At 35.7% G+C, this 26,961-nt stretch overlaps 2 protein-coding genes across 3 annotated transcripts; both read left to right on the top strand.

Annotated features, from left to right (window-relative positions):
* The first annotated feature begins 618 nt into the window (after positions 1 to 618).
* LOC113763466 (solute carrier family 40 member 3, chloroplastic) lies at positions 619 to 6,539 on the top strand. The gene is made up of 14 exons (XM_027307292.1): positions 619 to 1,137; positions 2,131 to 2,341; positions 2,478 to 2,541; positions 2,900 to 3,024; positions 3,128 to 3,217; positions 3,301 to 3,477; positions 3,587 to 3,661; positions 3,950 to 4,051; positions 4,134 to 4,248; positions 4,348 to 4,494; positions 4,677 to 4,783; positions 4,870 to 4,983; positions 5,196 to 5,492; positions 6,183 to 6,539. Exons 1-13 carry the CDS (start codon positions 977 to 979, stop codon positions 5,487 to 5,489), a joined length of 1,782 nt encoding a protein of 593 aa, XP_027163093.1. The 5' UTR covers positions 619 to 976; the 3' UTR covers positions 5,490 to 5,492; positions 6,183 to 6,539.
* A 9,027-nt stretch (positions 6,540 to 15,566) lies between these two features.
* Positions 15,567 to 20,392, top strand: LOC113762639. 2 transcript variants are annotated; one of them, XM_027306184.1, is made up of 10 exons: positions 15,567 to 15,634; positions 15,907 to 16,078; positions 17,375 to 17,902; positions 18,033 to 18,098; positions 18,289 to 18,458; positions 18,559 to 18,715; positions 18,811 to 18,907; positions 18,996 to 19,399; positions 19,600 to 19,704; positions 19,811 to 20,392. In XM_027306184.1, exons 2-10 carry the CDS (start codon positions 15,947 to 15,949, stop codon positions 20,090 to 20,092), a joined length of 1,941 nt encoding a protein of 646 aa, XP_027161985.1. In that variant the 5' UTR covers positions 15,567 to 15,634; positions 15,907 to 15,946; the 3' UTR covers positions 20,093 to 20,392. The 2 variants fall into 2 exon arrangements, with proteins under 2 accessions (XP_027161985.1, XP_027161984.1); XM_027306183.1 differs by having other exon boundaries at positions 18,808 to 18,907.
* Positions 20,393 to 26,961: the final 6,569 nt, after the last annotated feature.

Below are 26,961 nucleotides of genomic sequence, written 5' to 3'. Positions count from 1 at the left end.
AGACAAAATTGCCCCTCAAAAAGTTACTTTCCATCTCTCCTAACGGCATAAGATCACGGAGTGATCAAAATGATACAAATTTACTAGTTCAGTGACATTTTTTGCTAATTAAAAAAGTTTAATGACCAAAACTGGCACCTCGCAATAGTTTAGTGACATTTCGCGCAATTTGCTCAAAATATTACTAAGGTCTTACATCAATAGAATCAAGTAACTAGTAGCACTATAGAGTACGACGATAGTGCAATTACGTTAGTAAAATGTGTTTCTATCTATTTTTCACTCTGTTTTGATTGCTATTTTTTAGAGTCTTTATAAAAAAAAGTACATTATAACAATTCGATATATGTAAGATAAAAAAAAGATTGAAAAATGTGTTTACTAAAAATATAAAAAAAATTTTGATAGGAGTTCAAAATTGACTACAAAATAGCAAACAGTTTTGGAAATCAAGTTTTGTGCCTGATCAAAGCATCGAACAAAAATGAAGGAAATAGAAGTAAGTACAACTGAAAATTAAAAAGGAAAATAGCTTGGCCGGACAGAAATCTGGAGACCGATATGTACACACGTCAACAGTAAATTAACGGCCTTTAGACAATCCAGTTGTTGGACTTTAGAATTGTCCGTCCATTACCTTCGTGTCTTCCTATCAAAAATTTTCCCCTTTTGCAGGATAAGGAGGAATCAGAAATGCCAGCCCTCAAAATTTTTTACCCCTCCAGATTCTTGAAATCTTAGAACTCTCAAAAACCCTAAACACAGAACATTCCCCTAAACAATAAAAAATAAAAAAAGGCGAACAACATTGTAATCCTCGAGAAAAGATTATTGTTTGCAGCCTTGATAATACTAAAACATTCAGCTGCTGAGAAGGCTGCATGAGTAGTCATCAAGAGCAAAAGCAGAGGTGCTTCAAGGCAGTGTTCTTGGAGACTCAGACTATCTTCAGGAATCAAGAAAGAGTGGAACAATCATGGGTGTGGTTGTCATTGCCAATCCTCAGCCTCATTTTTCATGTTCGACTTTCAGCTTCAGTATTCGCCAAGCTCCTCATCCGAAGTCGTCTTGTCTTAGAATACGCCCTGGCTTCTCTTCTCGTCGATGGTTGAACTGCCCCAGATTAATCCCGTCTAGGTGTGTATTTTTCTGGGTTTATCTTAGATTTTGTAATACTATTCTCTTTTTGTGTTTATAATTGGTTAATTCTGGAAACATTTTGGTGCAAATGGTAGACGAAATATGTGAAAGGTTCTTTTTTTTTTTCTGTTTTAAGCGAAAAGGTACCAAATTTCAGATGCTAATAAATCAGTGCATAGTCAAGAGTTGGTAGGAGGGGAAAGAATGACTTTTGCACAAGTTATGAGTAGATGATTGGGACTTGGGAGTGTAATGAGTCCCAAAAGAATTGCTTTTCTATGTAAAGGAAAGCTTCAAAATTATGCCATGGCTGATGCTACGTTTAAGGCTTAATCTCTAACAAAAAAAATGGTTAATGGCAGTTTGTATAATAACCTTGAGATTTGAGTCCAAAGAGTTCAAATATAAGGGATTCAAACAGGATTTTACTTCATTGCCCAGACACCTTTTAAACGAACTTGGGGTTTTGGGTTTTAGGACTTTATTGGGGGAAGCCTTGTGCATTGCATTTTGTACTAAGCTTTTGGTTCACAATATAGTGAGGCATGTCTCAGGCATGCTGGACGATAGCATAAGGGACTAGGCAGCAGTAGTTCTAGTTCACCTTCAAGTCAGAACCTCCTCTGGTTTTTCGTACACTTGTTCTGTCTTTCAGCATTTTCAGAAGTAAGATTATGATAGGTCTTCCAATGGATTTCATGGACGAGGAAGATTTCTTCTCAAATTTTTTTGTCTGAAATAGGTTGCAGATAATAAATTAGTGACTGGTCCATTCTTAAGGTAAATCAGTACATTTGTGAAATGAATAACTTGATTCTTCACCTTGGGGTGAATGTTTGCAAAGCACTGATTGCACAGGAGATTGCCACAAAATGGCCTCAGTTACTTGAATGCTCATATTTAACCTGGGAATTGTAATTTCAAGCTAATTGAATTCATAACCCGGGATGAATCATTGTTGACCATGTGCTATATATTGATTTACTGCAGGCTTGAGCATTTTCATCCAAAGTGTTCAGCAACAGAAACTGATGTTTTTAATCAGCTTGCCGCTGAGGAAGAAATTTCAGAAGATCTCACAGCTTCTGAGTCAAACTGTTCTGTTCAAATTGTCCATCTCAAATCTGATGTCTTGGAGACTGAAGCACTCAATTTATTGGCTGAGGGCACTTTTGTAGACACGCTTTTGACAGCATTGCCTGTATGTGTTCCATTTAAAGATTTCTTTATATTGTGATCTCGTCAAGCATCCTCTTACCATGCAAATTGTTGCTTCAAGCTCTTTTTCTTTTTGGTGTTTTGTGTGCTTAACTTGCCTCCTCTTTTTCACTTCATAGGTTTTGTCAGAGGAAGAGCAGAATATCATAGCTGCAACTCCAGCTCATCCCGCAGGATTGTATGGTTAGTTCGTTATAAGTTATGATTGAGAATTCTAGGCTGGGTTCGTGCTAATGACTGATGGCACTATAAGCTTAAAATAAGCAAGTCAACTTTCTGGGAATGCAGAAACTTTGCTCTACTTTTAAGTGAAGAAAATCAAAATCAGAGAACGGACTATGCTTTTGCTGGAAAAATCTCATTTTATTTCAGGATGCTCTCTGATGGAAAACTAATTAGATTTTAAATTTTTTATGCTCATTTATGTGCATTGTCTAGGTGGTAAGATGGAAAGATATGTTCAATTAAAATGCTTACTTTCATTAAATTACCTATATTGGTACATCAGTTGAGCTTGTGACTGACTGTGAAATCATACCAGCTCTGTATGCTAATTGCTTGGCTGGGAATGTGGTGGAACAGCTCTGGAGTTTTGCCTGGCCTGCTTCCATTGCTTTGCTCCATCCAAGTCTTCTTCCTGTTGCTGTGATTGGTTTTTTCAGTAAGGTATTTATAATCTGTGTTTACAGTAAGAAAACAATGAGAGAAAAGAGCAAAACTATATAAAAGAAAAGGGTACATCATTTTTTACATGTTCCATGTTCAACAGCTTGCAGTGATTGTTGGAGGTCCGTTAGTTGGAAAGCTCATGGATCATTTTCCCAGAATACCTGCATATAACTATTTGACAATTGCTCAGGTACTTTTTGTTTACTTTCCGTAATAAGTTGGGATGAAAAACCTTTTCTGATCTTCCCTTTCCTAATACTTCGTTTCTGTCAGGCAGCTGCTCAGTTGTTGTCTATAGGAATGATTATTTTTGCTCACACTATTTGTCCCACATCAACATCATCTATTCTTCTCCGGCCTTGGTTTGTTATACTTGTCACGGCTGGGGCAGCAGAGAGATTATCTGGATTGGCCTTGGGAGTTGCAATGGAGCGTGACTGGGTTGTTCTGGTACTGCTAATTCAACTCCCTCTTGGTGTCTTCTTGCATGGTGAATGCACCTGTTCAACTCCAGTAAAGTGTTTGAGTGGTGTATTGATTAGCATTTTTATTTTTTTAGTTAGCAGGAACTAATCGGCCAATTGCTCTTGCGCAAGCTAATGCTATCATTAGCCGAATTGATCTCCTTTGCGAGGTGATTGTTGTAATACATTCTCAGTTCGTTCTGGAAAGCCTTCTTTTACCCTTTCCTTTGATCTAGTCATTACTCTTCTTTGTTGCTTCTTTTTTGGGGTTCTGGTGCATATAACTGTCAATTTAGCATTAATTTCTGCTACATCTAAGAAAAGATATACTAGTCCTCGAGTTGAATGAGTGCCCCCTAAATCATATTATTTGGATCAGCAGTTGATTTAGTTAGTGATGATTTGAATGTTTAAGAGAACAGGTGTCTGATAAACTATTCGGTCTTACATTTTTGCAGATTGCAGGAGCTTCAGTATTTGGTATTCTTCTGTCTAAATATCCTCTGGTTGCCTGCTTAAAGCTTGCTGCTGGTTTGATTATATCTGCTCTGCCGATTACGGTAGCAATTTACTTGGCTCTATTATGTATGCTCTCTGCTGTGCCTTGTGCCATTCTATTGATATTTTTCCTGTCCAATTTAGGTGTTCCTCACATGGTTAACCAACAAGCTATCTGCTGGTGTTCTTGAACGCCCTAAACCTCCAAGTTGTGGCCGAAATTCTAGTATTGAATCTTTGACAGATGATGAGAATATAGGTGAACAATATTGTTATCCACTGTTTGGAGAGTAGGGACCTGTTATTTGTGTACCAAGTCTTGCTAAGGTGCGCTGAATCTAATCTTTCCTGTTATCAGTGTACAAGAGTTTGCAAGCTATCAAGCATGGATTGGTTGAATACTTGAAGCAACCTGTTCTTCCAGCTAGCCTAGCATATGTGCTACTCTGCTTCAATGGTGTTCTTGCTCCCAGTGAATTAATGACAGCATTCTTAACTCAGCAAGGTATTTTTTGGACTTCAATCTTGGAGTTGTCATGGCTTGTGGGGCGCAGCTAGAGGATAGCTTAAAAAATCACATATGAGTAGCTTTTTGTGTCTCTATCACAATGCTGTGTCCTTTTCTTGTTCAACCTCTAGGCTGGTTTTGTGCAAATTAAGATCTGGGTGTTCTTGAAATTGTCTCAGGTTTAAATCCATCTATTATTGGAGGCTTCAGTGGGTTATGTGCTTTTATGGGGGTAGCAGCAACTTTTGTTTCAGCAAGCCTGGTCAAGCGATTGGGCATTTTGAAGGTTTCTTTTTTAAGAGATGCAATGCTTTTATTCATTCTAAATATATTCTTCAAATTCTAGGCCTAAGTCTCATGACCTTTAACCAGGCTGGAGCTGCTGGACTGATTTTTCAAGCTTGTCTTCTTACCATAGCAATTGCTGCTTATTGGACTGGATCTATTTCTCAGCAGACACCACTTCTTTTCTTCTTATTTATGATTGTAAGTTGATTTATTTTATTATGTCACATGTTTCTAATTGCAAGTTCTTCATGAGAAAATGTCCTTAATTGTCCTTTTATATCTTTTGTGATCTAGAAGTCTTTGTTCTTCAAAATGTTGTGGAACCATTGAAAACTTTATTATAGACATATTCTTGTCATCACTCAATGTTTCTTCAACATTTTGGTTAACTATGCACATTCACTGTACAGATACTTTCAAGATTGGGGCATATGTCATATGATATTGTTGGCCAACAAATTCTGCAAACTGGAATTCCAGAATCCAAAGCAAATCTTATTGGGACGACAGAGGTTTCTGTTGCAAGTTTGGCAGAGTCTGTAATGTTAGGGGTAGCTATAATTGCAAATGATGCTTCACATTTTGGGTTCCTAGCAACACTTTCATTTCTATCAGTGGTCGGGGCCGCATGGTTGTTTTGTAAATGGTTGGTAAATCCTACTGATACGCAAAGGAGCCTTCTCTCATATGACCTAAAGTTTTGACATGTAAGTACCAACAAATTGCCATAATGATCTAGTAGCATGTTTTTATTTTCTTTAATTTCTTAATCCTTTTTATTGTTCATACTTGATAATCTGCGTGAAGTCTGCACTTTTTATTTAAACAATCCTAACTTCTGCGTATAATACACTAGTTGCTGATAAGGACCATCACTTTTTAGAAGTTGAAACAAGCATTGAAAAGAGGTTTTAAGGTTACATGACATAGGAGTAGAGTATGATTTCTGTTTATTTCCTTGGCATACATTTACTGTAAATTTGTACGTTAAGCCTCTTACTAGAGGTTGATTTACAGTCAAATTTTTTAGTTTTATTGCATGAAAGCCGAGTCTACTGGGGCATCGTGTTTTGGACAATGTGAGAGTAGTAGAGAATTCAAAGTTGAGGATAACGTTTAGAAAAAAGCTTCATTTCTTTTAGGCCAGTTTAGAACTCTCCTGAGTTCGAGTATAGCAGCTGGCCAACCTGAAACATATGTAGCTCTACTGCTGCTTGACACATCACCACTAGAAAACTTGTCTTACCATATTACTAGTGCAAATCCTGTGTGTTTGTGCCAACCCTCTCCCCCCCCCCCCAAACCACCACCACCACAAAAAAAAAAGAACAGTTGAGGATTGGATTACTTGCAATGTCATCATTTTGTAACTTGTAGTTTTTTTCCATATTCAACAGGTACAATACAATAGGAACAAGTTGACTGAAATCCAACCTTATATACCCTATTTTGGGGGATGGAATCTTTATTGAGGCATGCACAAGGTATACCTTCCCAAAGAACTTGGCAGTTTTGGTAAAATAGTATACTGTTCATGTAGAGTTGATGATAAATTTTTGTACTGTATACTTGTGATGTCAACTCTGACATTCAACCATCCATACCTCCTTTCCCCCATATCAAGAAGAAAAATGGATTTCAAACAAAGATGACTTGAGTTGTACATAGACCTAATACTTTGTAAATATTCATTTGTCAGATAGTGTTTCATTGACACTTGTGATAACTAATTCTTGCTCTTGATTCCTGTAACATCCACTGCATGTGATTCTAGATGATAATAAGTGAGCATTATCTCCTCATGCTATGTTTCTATGGGTATTTTGTTGTTTCTTAATGCTTACAGGACTTCCTTTTGAACAGAAATATCAGAATTTATGAAATTGCATTTAAGGAAAAATTAGTGTAGGCAATCTGTGGTTGCATTAAACTCCATATATAACTCTGCTGTTTAACTTTGTGCCATGTGTGCTCGTATATGGCGACTTGTGAAATGAGTGCATGTGTGATGGTACGTTTTACAGTTCAGCAACATTTTTGCACTCTTGATGCAACTTTTCCAGCTCAGTTGGAGATTGGTTGTTTACTTCTTAAGCTATGCTTTTGAATTTTGAAGTTAAATTACATTTAATAGTTTTATAGTTGGCTATTATTGGTGTGAGAAAACCCAATTGAGGTTATCAAGAGAGGTTGGTAAGGAAGCTTTTTGAAGTAGGAGTGGCCTAGCTACTCGTGCTAAGGTATCTTGTGAAATCAGCTTGTTCCTACGTCAGGCAGGGACATGCTTTTGAACTAATAATTAAAGTTGTGTCTGCCCTTTGGATGACTTTCTTGCTGGAAGCTTGTTCAAAATAATTCTGAAAGATAAAATCAAGTGGAGTTGGTGTTATAACTTGTTTTAGAATGGAGGATCCTCCATCCACTAACTAGAGAATGTAATTGCCAGAAGTTGTATAACATTAATTGTTATGTGTGACATAAGAGTAATATGCTAATTTGGTTCACCTTGTCTCTCCGCAATCCATGTCAAGATGAAACAGATGAAATCTTCTGTAATACCTGTTGATTGACCCAAAATAGAGAACCAAAGAAAAGATCCTAAGCATTCCCTCGTACAGCAAGCTAGCTATAAACCTAGAAGCCCTGCATTCAGAAAGTCTCTCTCAATATTCATGGCCAAACATATTCTTTCTGTCATCATCCCCTTTCTATTGCCGAGGCTGATGATTTTTGAAATGGGGGTGATGTTTTGGTTCATTTCCAGAAACGAAAATATTTGTGGCAATGGTTCTTGAATGCTTTTCCTCCCATTCCTAGACGTGCACCTGCAATACTTTATAATCCCTGAAAAGCCTGCAACTTTGCGAGTCCTCTCCGTGTGAGGAGCTTACTGCAGTAAATATTGATCTATTGTCAGTTCCCAATACAAGCTTCGCTTCAGATGTCACCAAGGATCATTTTAGAACAGCAAGAGATCAGCAGACAAGAAATTTTTCACAAAAAGACGTTCGTTCTTCATGTTGATGTGCAAGTAAGTGCAATTATCATCAAGTCTCTGGAAACAACTCGCTAAAAAGAGCCAGGGGATTAATGAATGGAGCATGCATGATGAAGCCATCAAGCTGTCGGCCTCACGGTAAATTTTGCAAAGCCCTGAGATGGAAAATCGATCTCAAATCAAACTTTGCATGCCACTGTGCATTTCGTCAGGGAAGATGTAAGCAGCAGTGCATGCAACTATACCAAGATTCTTTCTAATGGTCGATCCTAGATAGACAGTAGCATTATTCAAGCTAGAACTAGAGGCCTTGAAGCTGTGGAGGAGAAGAGAAGAGGGTTTCAAATCACTGCTGCAAAACATGATGAACGTCAATAGGGTTTTGTCAAATCTGTTAGTATTAAATGAAACTAGCCAAATCCAGTTCGGCCCAATTCAGTACGGATTACTGGTGCTGAAACAAAACTGCGACTACTACAACCTTAGCTGGCAGTTGGCACAGCACTTCCTGTGACGGTCCATGTTTGTTATAAGGACCAGTATTTTATCATCTTCACATTCTGCCACATGATTTAACAGTAGTTGTAACCTGCACATGTTTCGACGAGAAGTATTGACTGCGTTTTTGCATGGGTCCTCCTGCGTCTGCATGAGGTGTATTGCTATTGCATGCACTCATTTCTATTACGGTCAAAGAACTGCACCTGTAAACGAGATAAAAAATAATCATAATAATAATTCCAGCAGCATATATGTCACGCATGCTGAAGATTTTGTTTTCTTTAACCTAAAAAACCATACAATGAATAAAAGATGGATCCATACGTCTCTCTAAATAAAAAGAATATTGAAGCAGTCCACAAAAGTTAGAAGAACAACTCAAGTAGTGCTAAATATGTCCCAAAAGTTGTCCTATAACACAATACGGAAATTCTCATTGAAATAGTTACATCACGTCTGGCAATAGAAGTGCTGGAAAAAGTGAAGCCCTAATGTTACGGTGTTTCCCTTTAAGCTTTTTGGCTCTTCGAGACTTTATGCATACAAGCGATGAATAGTTGAAATAGCATAACAGGAAAGACGTAGAGCATACTCCAACTTTTGCTGGCTTCTATGTCCAGTTGTGCACTCAACAAAATTCTTCGGTTCTTGCGGGTCCAGAGGTCCAAGACTTCTTGATATTCTTATGGCTGCAAATGCAATATAGGGCGTTGGGTTCGGCAATAATTATAATTTTAATTTGTGGTAAGATACAATTTTCATTGGGCGAATTAGTTGAATTTGAAGAGGGGACAATAGGCATTGCTCTAAACCACATATTCCCACTTTCTATGTACCAACCTATTTTATAGATGGATAGAATTTTTTATATAATAATTAAATCATAGAATTGTAACGAAATATACGATTAACCAACATTTATGGGAATTTTCATTTCAAGATTTAGAATATCTTGATCCGTCGCAGTGAAAACTATCGCCTCTCAAATCCTCCAACTGATTAACCCTGTCCCAAAGAATAGCTGTAAAAGGCGAATCTTCGTTACTTATCATTTATTCGCAAACTTCATGTTGTTTAGACGCATCCACAAAATATACCGGGGAGTGGGGGGGGAACCTGTTTTGGTATATATGATTAGCTCAAAATCACTGAGTATTGTGCATTCAAAGTCGTTATCTTGTCAAAGCCCATCTCAGATTTCAGTTCATTAATGTTACTTGGCAGAAGGATATGTGTTACTTGACGATTTCGAGGATTCCATGGGGGTAGAAAACAGAGCTGGCCATTATTGCAAGGATTCCATGTGTTACTTGACGATTATGTGTTTTTCCTTATGCTACAAGAGATGAAGAAAGTAGACAAAACAGACTCAGGAACTCTTATAGGACGACAAATACAGAGCTGGCCGTTATTGCAAGGCTCCTCAATCTTGACTAAGCTGTTGCAGAAGCCCAAGATTACCTAGTTTTGCGAAGAGAATGGTGGTTAATCGTGCAATTTCTTGTAAACTGAAATGTTTAAGTATTCCTTCCTCCTGTGGGATTTTGAACAGAGAAGCCAACTACACGTACCCGTCACGCTGTTGTGTGCCTGAGCAAAGATTCCAAGAAAGAAAGCCAGAAATTTACCAAATGTCACTGCTCCCAACCTAGTCATCTATGACCCAACACACGCTTCAAATTTCGTATCGATGCTTCCATTGAACAATACAACAACAACATTACTATTATGCTGCAGTACGGAACTGCTATTGCATAGTGGTTTTCGTGTCATTTTGATGGCTTAGGACCTAGTAGTCAGTAGTACAAGTCCTAAACACTCTCTTTAATAAACCTTTTAGCGCCAATAATCTTATATAGACAGATACCATTGAAGTAGTGTTTGTATACGAGATTTTTTTTTTTGAAAATATACTGCAGCATTTTTTTAATGATGTGATATATGTGAGATAAAAAAATAATTATAAAAATAAAAAGGTTGTTGAAAAGCATATTTATAATGTAATTAAATAATTTTGTAATGCAATCAAATCACTTTTACAGGCTTATCTATACCACGATATTAAATAAAATCTTGGCTGATAGCAAATGTCATTTTCATAGCACCTATTTAGTTCTGCAGACGTGTTTTGGTTAAAGTGTTTAAATAGTAGATTATTTGGAATAATTTTTTTGAACAAATGTTACTGTAACACTTTTTGATGTGATAAATGTAAGATAAAAAAGTGATTAAAAATGTATTGATGATACATGTAAAATAAAAAATTGCAACTAAACTGCATGAAGTCACTTTGTTTGGATTGCAACTTTTGTGCAACTTTTTTTTTTTGAAGGGTTTGAGAAATATTCTCTTAACATATTTTTGAATTACTATTTTACCTCACAAACATATCATATCTCAAAAAATTACTATAGTAATACTACAAAATGCAATTCAATCATGCTCGAAACTGTGACATTATTAATAGTCTTGGCTGATTTCAAAGTACAAGAAAAATTCTTTAGTGTATGTTGTGTGCACAATACATAGAAAAGCCCTACCTAAACGATATATGATTCATACGATAGATACAAATTAAATTAAATAACGCCCATTCTCTTAATTTTAATTGTATAGATTTTAATATTTGTACCTGTTATTTAGACGGACCATGATTTTCAGTAGATTTTTAAGATATAAGCTTTAATCCGTAATATGAGCCACAAACTTAATCCTAGTCAGTGGCTGCAGTAGTACGTGGAAGGACTCCTACTATGATTATGCAAGCTAGCCTAGGCCATGCCCATCAATCTATTTGATGGTATCCCTCTTTGATTAGATAGATGTCTTTCAAAATTTTCTTTTCTTTCGGTTTCCTATCATTTCATTTCTTGTCTGTCAAACAAAAGAAAAGAAAAGAAAAGAAAAGAAGAGAGAGCAAAAATTTCAAGTTACAAAGGAAGGCAGTCAGTCGTCAGTCACATTCACGTGAATCAAAGCAATAAAATGCACTACTACCGCCATCCTTATGCTCCCTCCTATCCCTCCACTCTCCCTCCTGTTTTTGTCGCCTATCTATTAGCAAGTAGTCTCAATTTCTATTTCACTCATTCTTTCGGCCGGAGAAATTCCTGCAAATATTTGCTTCAATTTTGAGGATATTTTCTTTCTAGTTTTTACATTTAAAATGATTCATTATCGTCACCCACATATTTCAAAGGATTATAAGTCGTTTGAATTGGAGTTTTTGAAAATTTTTGCAGAAGAATACGGTGTCACAATATAATGTATATAAGATAAATGTTAAAAAAATATTAAAAACTTTTCTTATAAACTCACAATTCAAACGGGCTCTTAATTTTGTCATGACACTCATTCTCAACCTTATTTTGCCCTAAAACTATCACATGCGACCCTTGCAATACTGGTAATTTAATGATTAAATTTTTATACATAGACAATATAGTGATTTTTTTACATTAATAGTTTTGAATATATGTCACATGTGTATTATGTGAATTTCAAACTAAAATTCATGTTATATGATATGATCTAAACGTGCTACTATCAAAAAAAATTATACACTGATAGTATATTTAAAAGTCATTCGTAATTTTATGAATAGATTGGGCATAAAGATTGTTCTAGCCCATATTCTAATTATGTGTCAATCACATGCTAATTGTCACTTCTCTATATATTAACAAAGCTATTTTATTGTCATCATCAAAGTGCATGTATTAATTGGATAATGAAAACACTTTGTTATCGAAAACTTTCCTGTTTAAATTGCATTTTTTGGGAGATTTTTGTGACAGAGTAACAATTTAACATTTTTTTTCAAAGATAATTGTGTGATTGGAAATTGTATTAAATACTCCCAAAACCCAAAAAAGATATTTGTAGAAAAGTAGCAATTAGTTACACCCTCCATTCCTATTTAAATGATCCCAATCCAGTGTTCTAGTTTATCTGTCCTTTTACTATATCACGAAAGCATTTATGAAGTTTTTTTACCTTATTTATACTCTCAACTTTCTTGAGTTGGGATTATGAGAAATTAAATGCAGTGTTTGTAGCATTAAACATAAAAGTAGTTGAAAGATATAAAGGATAGTTTTGGAAAGTCAAGTAAAATTTTTATTGAATTTTAGAAACTAACTTTCTTAATCTAAAAGATTGAATTATTCAAATCATTTAAATAGGAACCGAGGGAATATGCTTACAAAATAGGAATTAACACGTAATTTTACAAATGCTGATTGTTTGGACATGAATAAGGTGTGTAAATATTTGTTGAATTTCTCATCATTTAGTGAGCATATTAAATTTACCCGCCCAGAATATGGCTCGAAATGAGAGTACCTGAATAAATCGTTTGAATATGTGAAGGACCAAAACACAAGGTCCAGAAATGAATCTAGAGGACTAGAAAATAATAACCTCTAAATCCAGGGGCCTATTTATGTAGCCTCAAAATGTGGTGCAGCCGAACCGATGTATTATTGACATGGTAAAATTTTCCTTACAAAGTTTAGTTGGCTAAACATTGGATTGAATAACACTTTGCCCCCTCTGAAAGTAGGAGGTAACAACACATTAAGCCCCTCAATGAAAACAATAGGCACTTTATTCACTTGAAAATATTCTCTTTAGTGTGTGTGTTAAGTATTCCATTTGACAAAGTAGAAAAATAAACTGCTTAAAAATATTAGCAATTTTGTCTTTAATAAGATTAATCCTATGGAAGCACGAGTTATTATTTATAACATCTTACATATTAGATTAGTCTATGATATATATTAGTAGGTAATATATATAATATATATTCATATAAAATTCGATAATTCAGTCAGTAGTTACGAATTCGATACTCAATTTTTAATATATATTTTCAAATTATTTTACCAAAATTTAATCGGGAATTCAGTAATCAAATTTGAATAGCTATTTCCAAATTGTTTTGCCAAATTTTAAAGTTTGTATATCAATTGGTTTTTATCAAATTTCGTTTGACTGGTTTTTCAAAATTTTCCTGAAATTTGAAATTTGAGCACCTCTAAATGTGTGTTATTTCTAAAGAAAACATTTGATACTAGATGTGGCTTCTATTCCTCAATAAATATTATTTATAAATTATTACTATTTATTAACATCACAAAAATACGTTATTTATCAATATCACAAGGGTAAAATTAGCAACATATTTAAGCAGTAAATTTGCATTAATAAATGTCCTTTATAAATTACTACTATTATTTATCAACCGCATAAGGGTACGTTATTTATCAATAATAACATAGTTAAGCAGTCCAAACACAATACTTGCCACAAATATCAAATAAAATATTTCAAGTGATAAAGTGCCTACTATTTCTATTGAGGGGGCAAAGTGTCTTTACCCCTATTCTCAGGGGAGCAACGTGTTATTAACCCCCCCGCTCTAAACATTTCCATGGCTTGGTTCTTCACCAAACGAACATAGAAAAGGAAGATGGTCGAGGAAAACCTCGTCACCCAGCAAAGATGCAAGGATCCGTGGACGAAAACTTCCAAGCTTTTTGAAGAAAGCGGCAGTTCATTTTAAAAAAGAAGATGAAACAGTAGTAGTATTTCAGTTCCCAAAACTCGAATGAATTTTGATTATTGCACAAAGCACATAGTCCCACCAAAGACCTTGAGAATAGACATATTTCGAAATGCACATCTCTAGACCACCTAGAAATTTGAGTTGGATGGATGCATAAACTTCCATCCATCAATCCCTAGATTACCTCACATAGAAAGGAGAAATGAAGAAGTGAGTAATTAAAATCTTGTAACTAAGAATCATAAGTACCATGGAGTGAAGGCAATTTATTTTCCCCTAGTTTCTGTTCCGTATGGAAGGTGATTTGTAATTCTTTTTTGGAATATAAATGTTGACTAAGTCCGTTTAAATTGCTATTTTTTTTTTAAATTTTTATATAAAAAAATAATATTGTAATTTGATGTACATGAGATAAAATGATGATCAAGAAATAGATTTACAGAAAACATAAAATTTTTTTGGGAACCCAATTATGAAAAAATTGTCAAAAGAAAAGTTCTTGAAGTTAAGGTTTGTTTGGACAGTTTATTTCATGAAAAAAAAGTTTTCAATTCTTTTTTGAATATAAATGTTGACTAGGCCGTTTGGATTGCTATTTTCTAAAATTTTTATAAAAAATATAATATAATAATTTGATGTATGTGAAATAAAAGCCCTGTTTGGAAAATGAGTTTTTTAGATGTTTGTTTAAAACTTTACTGTAGCTTACCGTAGAAGTTTTTTAAAAAATTTTTGAAGTGTATTTTTTTTTAAATATTTTGAAGTGTATAGTTTAAAAATTTTGAAAAATTTTTTGAGGTTACTGTAGTTAAAGTTTTTAAAAAACTTGTAGCAGACAAACTTGGCAAAAAACTTGGGCTTCCAATGATCAAGAAACGAGTTTATGGAAACATAAAATTTTTTTTAGGAAAACATGACAATCGAAACATATTGGCCTACCCAATTATGAAAAAATTGTTAAAAATTTGTCAAAAGAAAAATTCTTGAAGTTATTAGGTTTGCTTGGACAGTCTATTTCTTGAAATAAAAAAAACTAGCATTATAGATATGTTTTGTAATTACCTTTCATATTCTCAAGCACTTTGATATTGCATACATATTATATCACAAAAAGTGTTTATATATATACATTATTTATTTATTTATTTATTTCAAATAATTTTCTATCCAAAAACACATGCTTTACGACTATTAAAAAGCAATAGTTTGAAAACAAAGAAAGATAAAATCGGAAAAGTCTATGACTCCATTATACTATACTATTACTAAACTATAACCATGCACTTGCAGATGCTAAAACTTCTTTATCTGAACCTTAATAAAGTGCATCTGATGGAGGTTATGCAATTGTAATCACGAGTGGTCTGGAGACTAAGTCTGTGTATAGAATATAGACACCTACATGTTTGTCATGTGTGTTCGAGTGGTAGACCGATGGTGGCAAAAAACTCAAACATAACTGGTAAGGGATAACACCTTCCCGTCATTTCCCACAACCCAATGCTCCCAAACTTTCATCATTTTCAGTTAGACAAAGTTGGTAAAGTAGAGATATTAATAAACAAACAATAGACTTGACAAACTAGCTACAAAGCAAAAGATAAGGATCATCAGCCCATCACATTTACTCTCTCTTTTACTCCCTCGGAACACTTGCTTTACTTTATCAGCATTGTTTTGAAACTGATTCCAATAGTAGTAGTACATGCATTCATTCGCCTATTGATTACTACTCAATCAACAGTAAGAAAAGAAAAGAAGATTGATGTAATTCTGAGCAGGTGATGATAAGAGAAAGTGTAAATGCATGTGTCCTGGTCACCCGAGGTCCTTGTGTTTTTTATTGGTGCCACAGTGATTTGGACTTGAAAGCGCCCATCTTTTCATGTCTATTGACACTGATAGTTGATATGTCACTTGGCTTGTTCATGTCCTCTTTTGACTCTTTATTAGTGGCATTTTATTTCTCTTTTTCTTTTTTTGTTTCTAGTTCTTACTACTTATTTGTATCTTCATCTTGTCAACCCAACCCATGTGCTGTTCTGGCCTTCAGTTTTCTTGAACTAATCTGATCAAAGTGAGGAAAAGAGAATATGGGGTCTCTAGGAGGTGAAATTGCAAGGAAGAAGGCAATGTGGTTATCTCCAAAGGTTATTGGTGTCAGTCCTTCTGAAAGATGGGGGCATTCTGCTTGCTATTCCAATGGTTTAGTCTACATCTTTGGGGTACGTATGATGTTTAATACTAGCAAACCACATTACTTTCTGATTTCTCTGTGATGGCTATGCTATATTTGGTGCTCATTTCTTTGTTCATGTATGCTTGGCTCTGTGATTTCTGGTAGAAATATGTACTTGGTTTGCTTTTTATGCTTCTTGAATCATTCTGACAATGTTTGCCATGCTAAATTAAGCAGCGTTTTCTATTTGTTGTTTGTTTCAAGGTTTTTTTCTTTTTTCCTGGTTTAAGTTTGTTCTAGCTGTCCCTTTTCTCTTTTGGGACTTGGGTTTTCTTGGGGTAAGCAGTGGATGCACTTTCTCCAACGGTTTTATACTTTCCTCTTTTATCATCTTTGTTTGGTATACTGTAGTCTGCATTTGGTGGAGCTTCAAATTCAGCTCCTTGTATGACTTGAAAGCTGAAAGTAACGTGTTAGGCTCTCTTCAAGTTGAACTATCGTTTATGGCATGTGTTCCTTTTGCTCTTGCATTTTAATTTCGTTTTTTCTTCGAAATTAGTCCAGCCATCCTGAGGCAATCTCTTCAATCTGAATTCTCATGATTGGTTTTGTGCCTACATTCTCTTCAATCTGAGGCAATACGAACTCAGTTCAACTAATCTGGTCTTCTATCAATGTGCGGTTTTGTTGTATCCACGTAATACGTGCCTATTTATTTATTGTATTTATTTATTGTTAACGTAGCATTCAACGATCGCTACTTTCTTTCCAGCTTTGACTCAATAACATCTTCAACCCTGATTAGGAGGAGTTATGCTGATTTCTTTTGCTCTATTTCTAGCTTTTTCTTTCCTCCTTTATAATTATCTTCTTGATCATGTTATGTTTTGGTATGCTCTTTACCTCTTTTTTTATCATAAATCTGGTATTCGTTTATCCTTGTTACTTTGTGGCGTTCTCACCCAATGCACAATTATGCTTCTGAAAGAATGACCATTTCTTTCTTCCACACTTCATGTCACCTATCCACACTTCAAAAGAATTATGTTCTTTTGGAATAAAGAAAGTTAGATCAGGATGCCTACTTTCATTTTCTTGTAAGGTGGTGTTATTTTACTAATTATGCTGTCAGCAAAAAGGGATTTGAAAGTCAAACTAGTAACCATAGTTGGCCTATGGGATTAGTCCATTTCTTAAGTAGTTTGCTGTACTTGCTAAGTCCAGCTAATTGAGACATATTATCTTCAAATTAGTCTAGGGACTGTTCTATTTCAAAGGATGCATGAGCAAACATCTTCCTGATTGTGCTGCATTCTAAATATTCTAATTTCCCTCATCTCAGGGATGTTGTGGCGGGATGCATTTTAGTGATGTTCTTGTACTAAATCTGGAGACAATGGATTGGAGCACTCTGGTGACCAAGGGACAGGGTCCGGGACCAAGAGACAGCCACAGTGCTGTAATAGTTGGGTACAAGATGATTGTCTTTGGGGGTACAAATGGTTCGAAAAAAGTTAATGATCTGTATGTACTAGATCTCAGGTCTAAAGAGTGGACATATCCTGAATGCAAAGGAACTCCGCCTTCCCCACGTGAAAGCCATACAGCTACACTTGTTGGTGATGAAAAATTGCTGATATTTGGGGGAAGTGGAGAGGGGGAAGTGAACTATTTGAATGACTTGCATGTTCTAGATCTTAAAACTATGAGGTGGGCTTCCCCAGAGGTAAAGGGAAATGTTCCTGTCCCTAGGGATAGTCACAGTGCTGTTGCCATCAGTAACAGGCTTATCTTGTATGGTGGAGACTCTGGTGATCGATACCAAGGTGATGTCGATGTGCTTGATATGGATACATTAACTTGGTCAAGGGTACAGATTCTATCCTTCTTCATTTTACTTGCTCTATTGTTAGCTTGAAGTCAAGCTGAACGCTAATGAAATTGAAAAGCTTGCATCACATTTGAATATAACCTAATGGTTTTGTTCGTGGCTATACCAGATGGATACTCAGGGGTCTTCACCTGGTGCTCGAGCAGGTCATTCTTCTGTAAATATAGAAACAAAGGCAAGTCCTTTAATTGATCTTGAAATAAATAGTGGTATCTGAAGAGGAAAACAATTCATTATCCGATGGTTTACTAGTAAATGTTGTTGTTTCTATGGAAACTGGAATGCAGTGCAAGCATTTTTTCTTTAAGCTAGCTGAATCACCATTCCAAACAAAAAACTGGTGGTGATCGTCTTCTGCTTTTCAGGTGTATGTGATTGGCGGGGTAGCGCACAAGCAGTACTACAATGATGTCTGGATTCTTGATATAGTTTCCTGCTCATGGAGTCAACTGGACATATGTGGCCAAAAACCACGAGGAAGATTTTCCCATACAGCTGTTGTGACCAATTTGGACACAGTAACAGTTTTTGGAGGGTGATGCTATAGATTTAAAAAAAAAATCATGTACAAGTCCTTCTCCCAATTGTGAATGCTTATAATGTGTTACTGATATTCATTTGATTCAATCCTGCAGTTGTGGTGAGGATGAGCATCCGCTCAATGAGCTACTCATCCTGCAGCTTGGAGTTGACTATGCTAATGGACTGTATAAGATGCCGTTCTATAAAACTTCTGGCAACCAATGTAATCAAGAACGTAAGAGGTTTCTCAGAGAAGCAGAGAATGGTTTGGTAGGGGACAGCTACAAAATCAATACTTTTTACTCCATTTCCAATTTTCTTATGTAATCTCTGCTGAATAATAGATTTCTATTATTTGTCAGCAGAAAAGAACAGTGCTGATGGCCACCAGTGAAACTTTGTTCATAAAGGATGCCGAAGAATTGAAACCATTGCCAAAGAAGTCTTTCTGCATGGATACAGGTTGGCTTGTTGTGGGAATATTATTTAGCTCAACATGCGAGGATATTGTAAAAGCATGCCTAACAGAAACTTTTATCCTTTGTTTAAGATGCTTTTCAAATGAAAAAAAGGAGGACAAACAACTTAAAGATGTATGGTATCGCGTCAGATGCTGAAGAGCATTCACTTTCACTCTCCCAAAGTTCATCTCCTTCTCAATCTGATCAGGAACAGACTCCTATCAAGAAATGCACAGAAGTCAGTCCTCAGGTGCTTCCGATATTTAAGCAGTACTGTGCAACTCCAGCGAGTTTGCAGTCAAATCATGTTCCTCTGAACCAGCCAAACCCCAGAATCATCACCCCACGGACTAGACAAGAGTTGCATGTTTTTGGAGAGCATCCAGATCAGTCGAAACTGCACAATCTACAAGCTGTTAATTTTCGTAAACATGAGTTGCATTTTTCAGCAGATGGGCAGAGATCCCTGGAGCCAGGACAGTTTCAAAACTTGGTATGTTGAGGTTATGATCTCCAATAGTTGGAGTATTATTATACTGATTAATCTCTACATGGGTTCTTATTTCATATTTCCTTCCATACTCTCAGTTGAGTTAAGTGCATTGTAATCTGCTTTTAGAAAAACTAGTCTAGGTACTGTTTGAATACCTTTTAGTTCATGAACTTATGCACTGGCAAAATAATGCCCTCTAGATTGGAGCTGAAGTTCGTGGCAATGTTGATGGTGAATTTGATTCTGGTTATCTGATGACTGCCACGGTTAATGGTAGGACTTTCAGAGGCGTCCTGTTTGCCCCGGTAAGTTTCCGGAGTTTAATTCTTCGGTAACTCTCTCTCTCTCTCTCTTTCGGTTCTTGTTCATAAGTGTCTGAACCTTAAGGTGATCCTGCATTTCATGGTAAAGGGACCTTATCTTGTGCCAAGAGGGGTAAATCTTGGTCAGAGGCCTTCATCACTCAGAAACCAAGTAAATTCTAGTGCAAGTCATTCAAGTCTTGGTGCATTAAGGCAATCTCAGCAGCCGACAAAGCAATATGCTCCAGAATTTCAACTAGCCGAAGTTAGAAGGCCAATTTCAGCCGTTAGATCGCATCCATCCTCCAATACAGAGCCAAACCTCAAGAGTGAACTTCATGGGGTTGTTCTATCACTGGGAGGTCCAGGAAGTGGCAATGGCAAATTGTAGATTCACTGTAAGGGAGGAGAGTGGGGAAATGGTGCTGACAGGAATGACGGAATTTTTCTTGCCAATTTCCGCTCGCGTCTGATGTCTTTGTACGTTCAAAGTAGTTTATCTGCAACCCTTTTCTCTTTCTTGTTTATAGGTTCTGAGAGCTGTGTAGGTGGTTAGTTTTTCACCTAGTTAGACTTAGAGCTAGTCTTTCATCATCTGTGCTTTTGTTCATCGCATCAGAAACTCCTTGTTTTGAGAAGACATGGCTCAGTCTAACTATTATAGTTTTATGTTCCTTCGTTTGGGAAGACATGTAACTGAGCCTTCGTTTCGACTTCTGTGACCCTGGATATAATATGCTGCAAAAGCCAAAAAAAAAAAAAGAAACTTTGTTCTTGTGGTTGGTTTTGTTTGTATGATCAAAAATTCAACTGGTGCACCCCTAAAACAGAAGTTATTCATATCATGCTTAATATCATGCATGAATTGTGCTTGCAAATTCATGTTAGTGGGCAACCTCACGCGAGAAAAGGCATAATATCAGCTGAACTGTGTTCATTGTTTTCTTCGCATGCATAGAGCTACTAGGTTGTATCACTTTGGATTGTAGTTTTCTATCAAAAGATTTTTTCGTTTTTTCCGAGTATATTTTTTAGCTAACTTTTTACCTTATAGACATTAAATCGCTGCAATATATTTTCATATAAAAACTCTAGAAAATAGCAATCCAAACGAGAGCTTTGCTATAGACAGGAATACACTGCTAATTTGTTGTTTGTTCTTGTATTGTTCCCCATGATTCTGTGAATCACCTTATTTGCCTTACCTTGCAGTGCGGTAAATCTGCAATCGACGCAATAACATTTGTCTGTTGGAATCGGATATGGTTGCAGTATGAAATTTTTTCTCATGTCATAAGTTCACATTTCACATGATTCTGTTAGTGCTAATAACAAGTAAGCAGAAGCACAATTCATGCATACTATGAACCACACTGATCATTTTATTATGCATGATAACTAAGAGTCAAATGTCCATACGAATTCATGCACATACTTCTCTGTATCATGTTCCAAACTTTCGAAATCAATCCCAGGTCTAGCAATTACAAGAAGTTAAAATTTGACTTAATGAATGCAATTAAAATTCAAGAATGAAGTTTAAAAAAAAAATGTCCCTTGAGTTGGTCGAAATGGTAGAGTTTGCGTCATGCCTTCTTGCTAACAGGGATTTTAGACATCCGTCTGAAACTCTTACAGGATTTGTTTAGTGCATCTTTCTCCTTCGTGTAATTGGCAAGTTATTGCACGGAGTGAAGTTTGTCCAGTGCACAATTTTGGATATCAGTTGCAGGTTCCCTTATTATAAAAAAAAAAAAAAGAGAGAGAGAGAGAGAATGTTCTATCGATTTTAAGAAAAACTCTTGCAAAATTTGTACTAGTAATCAAAAGCCTTTTGCTTTTCTTTTCTTTTGTTTTTTAAATCATTTGATAGATGAGGAATTTTTTTAAAAAAAAAAATTACGTACTAGATAAATTGTGAAAGCAACAACTGTAGGGCAGTCAACTGCTAAGGGCGTACCCTCGGCACAAAAGAGCTGGATTAGATTCCCCTGTCACAACAAAATCCCACCCCCACAATAAAATAAAAAAAAAACACATCACACCCCCACACACAGAGACGAACACAGAAATCTTCGTACTGCGTGAGTGTGTGTGAGAGAGAGAGAGAGAGACGGTGTGACGTTGGCTGAGCAAAAAAGCCATAATCAAGGAAGGAAGGAAAGAAGAGAAGGAAAAAAAGAAGGCTCCCGTGCAACCCGCGGGATGCTGTCGTGGGAGTGAGGCTGAGGGGTCAAATTCAGCTGTCCAATCTGTCACCCACGTCATCTACTGCCCTTTGTCGATTATATAACGTAAACAAATACAAGCCATCAAACGTCTTGTCCCCAATTTGCCATGATTTGACCGCCCCTTCTGACTCATCACGTCACCCACGTACTTCTTTTTTTCATGTATTATTAGTTTATTTCTCTCTTTGCTGCAATTTCATTTCATTCATCTCTCCTCCGCCTAGTACTGCTTCTGTTTCACCTCCCATGAAGCATCACTCAGTTGCTGTCGAGTCGAGTTCGAGCTCAAGCAATTCATGTTCTGAATTTGTTGAGTTGAAATTTATGTTACTTTACTCGAGTTCAAACTCGAGTCTAATCAGTTCAAGTCCGATTATTTTACTCCATTTCACTTTTACTCAAGCAAGAATACCTAATCGTTATGTTGTTAATATTTTATCTGTTTCATATATTTCATCATGTTTGGAAATATATGCTTTTTATATACTGTATACTTCACCAAAATTTTTTTTCTTTTGTTTCACTTTTACTCTTAATGATTTGCTGATCAAAATAAAAAGTAGAAAGCAATCCCATCATATTTGTCTTTATGTATCATTAATGAAGGATATAAGGAAAATTTCAGAGTATAAAGTAATTAGAAATATCAAATATAACAAATATTTTTGGACAGCCAAAAAGAAAAGTATGATAATTTCAATGGAACGGACGGATGGAATACATTAGTAGCTCTATGTTTGCGAGCCTTATTGATTTGTCGGTAGATGATGATATATTGGTATGCCCCTAGAAGTTAGGACGCTCTAATCATGGTCCTGGAGTTGGGATTTGGAACCTAAGGAATGCTTGCCTCCATTGGATTTGGGGTTACTGTGGATTAACTAGCCGTTTGAAATATTGTACCATTTGCATTGCTCTACATGTATGACTGATACTGTGTGAGTATATATCATCACAACATCTGCTCTAGGTTCCCAACTGGGAAACATGGATGGATGTACAGTGTTGTTTAATGCATGGAAATATATTCCTATTTTAATTGTTTGCAATGCACTCTACGTTCTTGACTGATAAACCTCCATGCGCAGAGCATGCGCTATTTAATGGAACCTCTTCTATGCACAAGCGAAAGAATGTACATTTACAAGAGAAGCATATATTCAAGGATTAATTTTTTCTAAATCGATAGTGTAAGCGTTAGATAAATAATAATTATGTAAAATTTGAATTTAAAATTTAATTTTTATACATATTTAATAAATTTAACGGTGATGGTGTATATAATGTAACTTGTCAGTGTATATAAGATTTACTCTATTTTCTAAAAAAACTTTAGATTAATCTCAGCCTAAAGGCATGATAAAATCCCATATTCAGGATGTTTCCCTTCCACATGGTGGTCCTCACGACTTTGAATGGTTTCACGTTTGTTTATTTTAGATCGGATTTTATATTTTTCTTTGTAGGAAATTGAAAATTATTAAGTATTACTATTAGGCTGGATACAAAAATTTGGTTATGTGATTCACCAGAAGAACTAGCATGATATCTCTCTGGGAATATTTCTAAGTGGAGGGGAACATAAGAAAAGAAAAAGGAGAGAAAAGGGCAAAAGTAAAAGATAAAAAAGGAAAGGCATTCGGTTTGAGGACCATGTGGACTTGTCCAAGTAAAAAGCCTTCTAAATCTAAAAAGAGAAAGGGGAAACTATGAAAAATTTGATAATATCACTTTCCTTTTGGTTTTTTTTTAAATATTTATTTTTGTAAATTTACAAAGATCTTCCTCTTGCTCATAATACATTTATATTGCATAACAAATTTGCTTTCATGCAATATTGATATGACTAGGATATTAGTCCCTTCACCTCCCTTGAACTCGTCTCCATTTTTCAAGAAATTTTTGAAAACCAATTAGCAAATTTAAGCTATCATATTCCTTTAAAATGTAGCATAATTGTTTCTATCCTTGTATTCCTTGTAAATTTTGTCTAAATGTCTCGCTTTTTCTTGTTTTTTTTTAAAAAAAAAAAAAATTAAGTGGAAGGCCTTGAATTCATAACTTTCGACCTACAATTCCTCCTACCCTATCACTCAACCCAACCCTCTCACCTAAATGTCTCGCTGGCATATTTTTACATCTTCATCATGCTGTATATTTTGTTGCAAAGGGCATAACATAAAATAAAGTTTTTTTTAAAGTCTGAGTTTTGCATTTGCAGATGGGATTGACAACCTCTTTTACTTTTTATACTTTCGCAAGAAAATTGATTCAATTCAAAAACAAATTTTATTTTAAGCTAACAAATGACCTAAAGTGCTTAGCAGGCTAGCAGCCCATAGCTTGAATGTGCTATCGTTCGTTATTTGGTTCTTCCAATGTGGGCTCATGTATGCAGTGCCCTTTTGAAGAAAACTACTAAAAGAGGCTAGTTGTAATTAGCTTAGTCCATTTCTCTACATCGTTTCTTTTAGTTGGGGTCCAGTGGTGCATTTGTCCAATGGGACCTAATTGGAAATATTAGTCTCTTTTAAAGGGAAATGGGAATAGGTCGGCCCAATTCCACAGTACGAAGCTAGAAATTAAAATTGGACTTCTTACGTTATTTCTTTTCCTACGGGCTTTACAATGAACATGCTCCGGGCTTTGAAAGCCCATTTTTAGCAAGGGGATAAAAAAAAAAAGAAACTCTTGACGGGGAAAACCTAGAAGCGGAGAATCTCTTGTTAGGAAATCCTATGATAGAAGAAATTAATTATCTTTCAAACAAAAAAGAAATTAATTCTAAATAAAAAAATATGAAAAAGCAAGAAAATTGTCATTCATCTGAAGGCTATATTATTTCTTCAAGAACATGATCTTTGTAATCTGAGTAGTTCATGGATTGATGTCCATATGGCTCCAACACCTTTTGAAGCAAGTCGGTTTAGACTACCAAAATACACTAGGGATATAATCGAGTCGAATCAAATTTAAATATACTCGACATGTAAGAAGGATGCTCGAACTCGAGCGAATAGTATTATTAGAGCTCGAGCTCGAGCGAGTAGTATTATTAGAACTCGAGCTCAAGTTCAATGCTTGCTCATAGAACTCAAGCTCGATTTGCATGGGTTCAAGTCAAGGGCTCAAGTTAATGCGAGCCTTATCGAACTCGATCGAGTTCAAGTTAGAAAATTTTATTTTCTTGATAATTTTTGAGCGAAAAGATATTATTCCCCTTTAAAATTTTTCATACGACCTGAACCATTTCGTAAATTCAATCACTCTTTTGGGCATAGTGGTAATTTTATAATAATAATAATATACTCAAGAATTAAAATTTAAAAACTCGATAAGACTTAACGAGTTTTCGAGTATTGTTTCTGGATACTCGAACTCGAATTGCTTGGCTTATCAAAGCACTCGAACTCGATTCGAACTCAGTCAACCCGAGTTCGAGTCAAGTTTTTAAACAGCTTCCTAGAGTACACGACACCTTTTTGTAGCTTGTAATAAAATTTTGGGTTCTAAAAGAAAAATGTTGTAGATGTAATGTTTTTCTTCTTCTTTTCTACTTATTTCTTGATTTTGTTCAAGAGATGTAGGGTAAACTTGCGCATATTTATACAATAATAATGCTTATTTTTGAGTACCAGTTATTTTTCTTGGAAATTGAAGTATTATGGCAAAAGCAAGTTACTTCAACATTGATATTGTCTATGTAGCTAAAGCCGATTTACCAAGCAAAAAAACTTCAATGTGAATTTGAGACTATATATTATGTGAAAATATATTGAAGAGATTAAAACTATTCATGCAAGTAGTTTGAAAGCATTCCATTGTTGCAGAAAAGTAATTGTTATTCTTGGTTTTGATGATCACAAAAGTTCGTTTATACTGACCAAGATTGATCAGGCCTGATGGAACAAGGAAAGCATATGTTTGATTGACTCCAGTCTACGATGCTTTGGATGTGGCAAACAAGATTGAAATAATATAAATGAATTTAGTCATTGATTTGTTCCGATCAAAGATACTGTCTTTTAAGTATGTCTAGTTTGTCATTCTTGGTACTTTGAAATGTTTATCTAGCCTCCTTCAAATACAAGTGTTTCTGTCTATCCAAGAATCAGGTTCAAATATGTCATGAAATGCAAGACAACCAAAATGAGAAGCAAAAACAGGACAATCAGGTCGGATGGCCGAAAGGAAACTGTCGGACGTCCGGAAGGATCGGACGCACACCTCGGACGCATATCAACCAGATCGGACGTCCGAAAAATTCCAAGATAACTTGCTAGCTCTCGGCCTACGATCGGACGCTGTGCTGTCGGACGACAAAAATCTCATCGGACGTCCGAACTTCAACTTGGCTATTTTCGGACGATTGGTTCGGACGATGATTTGATCGTCGGACGTCCGAAAGCCCCAACGGCTAGCTGACCATTTATCTGCCTTCTATCCGTTGGAAGCTTTAATGAAGCTCATTTCTGTTCCCCTTTAAAAACAAACTGTTCTGAACGAAGGGAGGACTTTTGCACACTTTGTTTACAAGATCTCAAGAGATATTTTAGCTAGAAAATAGTCTCCAAAACTAGATTTGTTTTAAAGTGGTGTGAATTTCTGGTGAGCATTTCTTTTGTGATTGAAAGGATCTTTAGTGTAGCTTTGTTGAGGGTTTTCAGAGTGATTGTAAAACTTCTTAGCTTGACTAAGTGAGGCTTAGGGCAAGGAGGAAGTGCTCCCTCCATTGTACATCTAGTTGATCGTCTTCCATCAAAGAGAAGTTGCTCTTCCTAGTGTGTGGTCTTCAAGTTTGAGGATAGCTTGGTAGACACTTGGTTTGATTCCCCAATTTACTTTTCTGTTTAATAAAATTCTCATTGCTTGTTTATACTTGTGTTTCTGATCAATATTGCTCTTGTCTTCTAATCCACTTGGTTGATCATTACTAGAAAAGAAGAAAATTTTAATTTAGCAAAAATTGCCTAAATCTGATTAAGATTTTGAACAACCCAATTCACCCCCCTCTTGGTTGTCTTTGGGA

This window comes from Coffea eugenioides, chromosome 2 (genome assembly GCF_003713205.1).
Source record: "Coffea eugenioides isolate CCC68of chromosome 2, Ceug_1.0, whole genome shotgun sequence".
NCBI lineage: Eukaryota > Viridiplantae > Streptophyta > Magnoliopsida > Gentianales > Rubiaceae > Coffea > Coffea eugenioides.
This window is presented reverse-complemented; position numbering and strand designations above follow the sequence as displayed.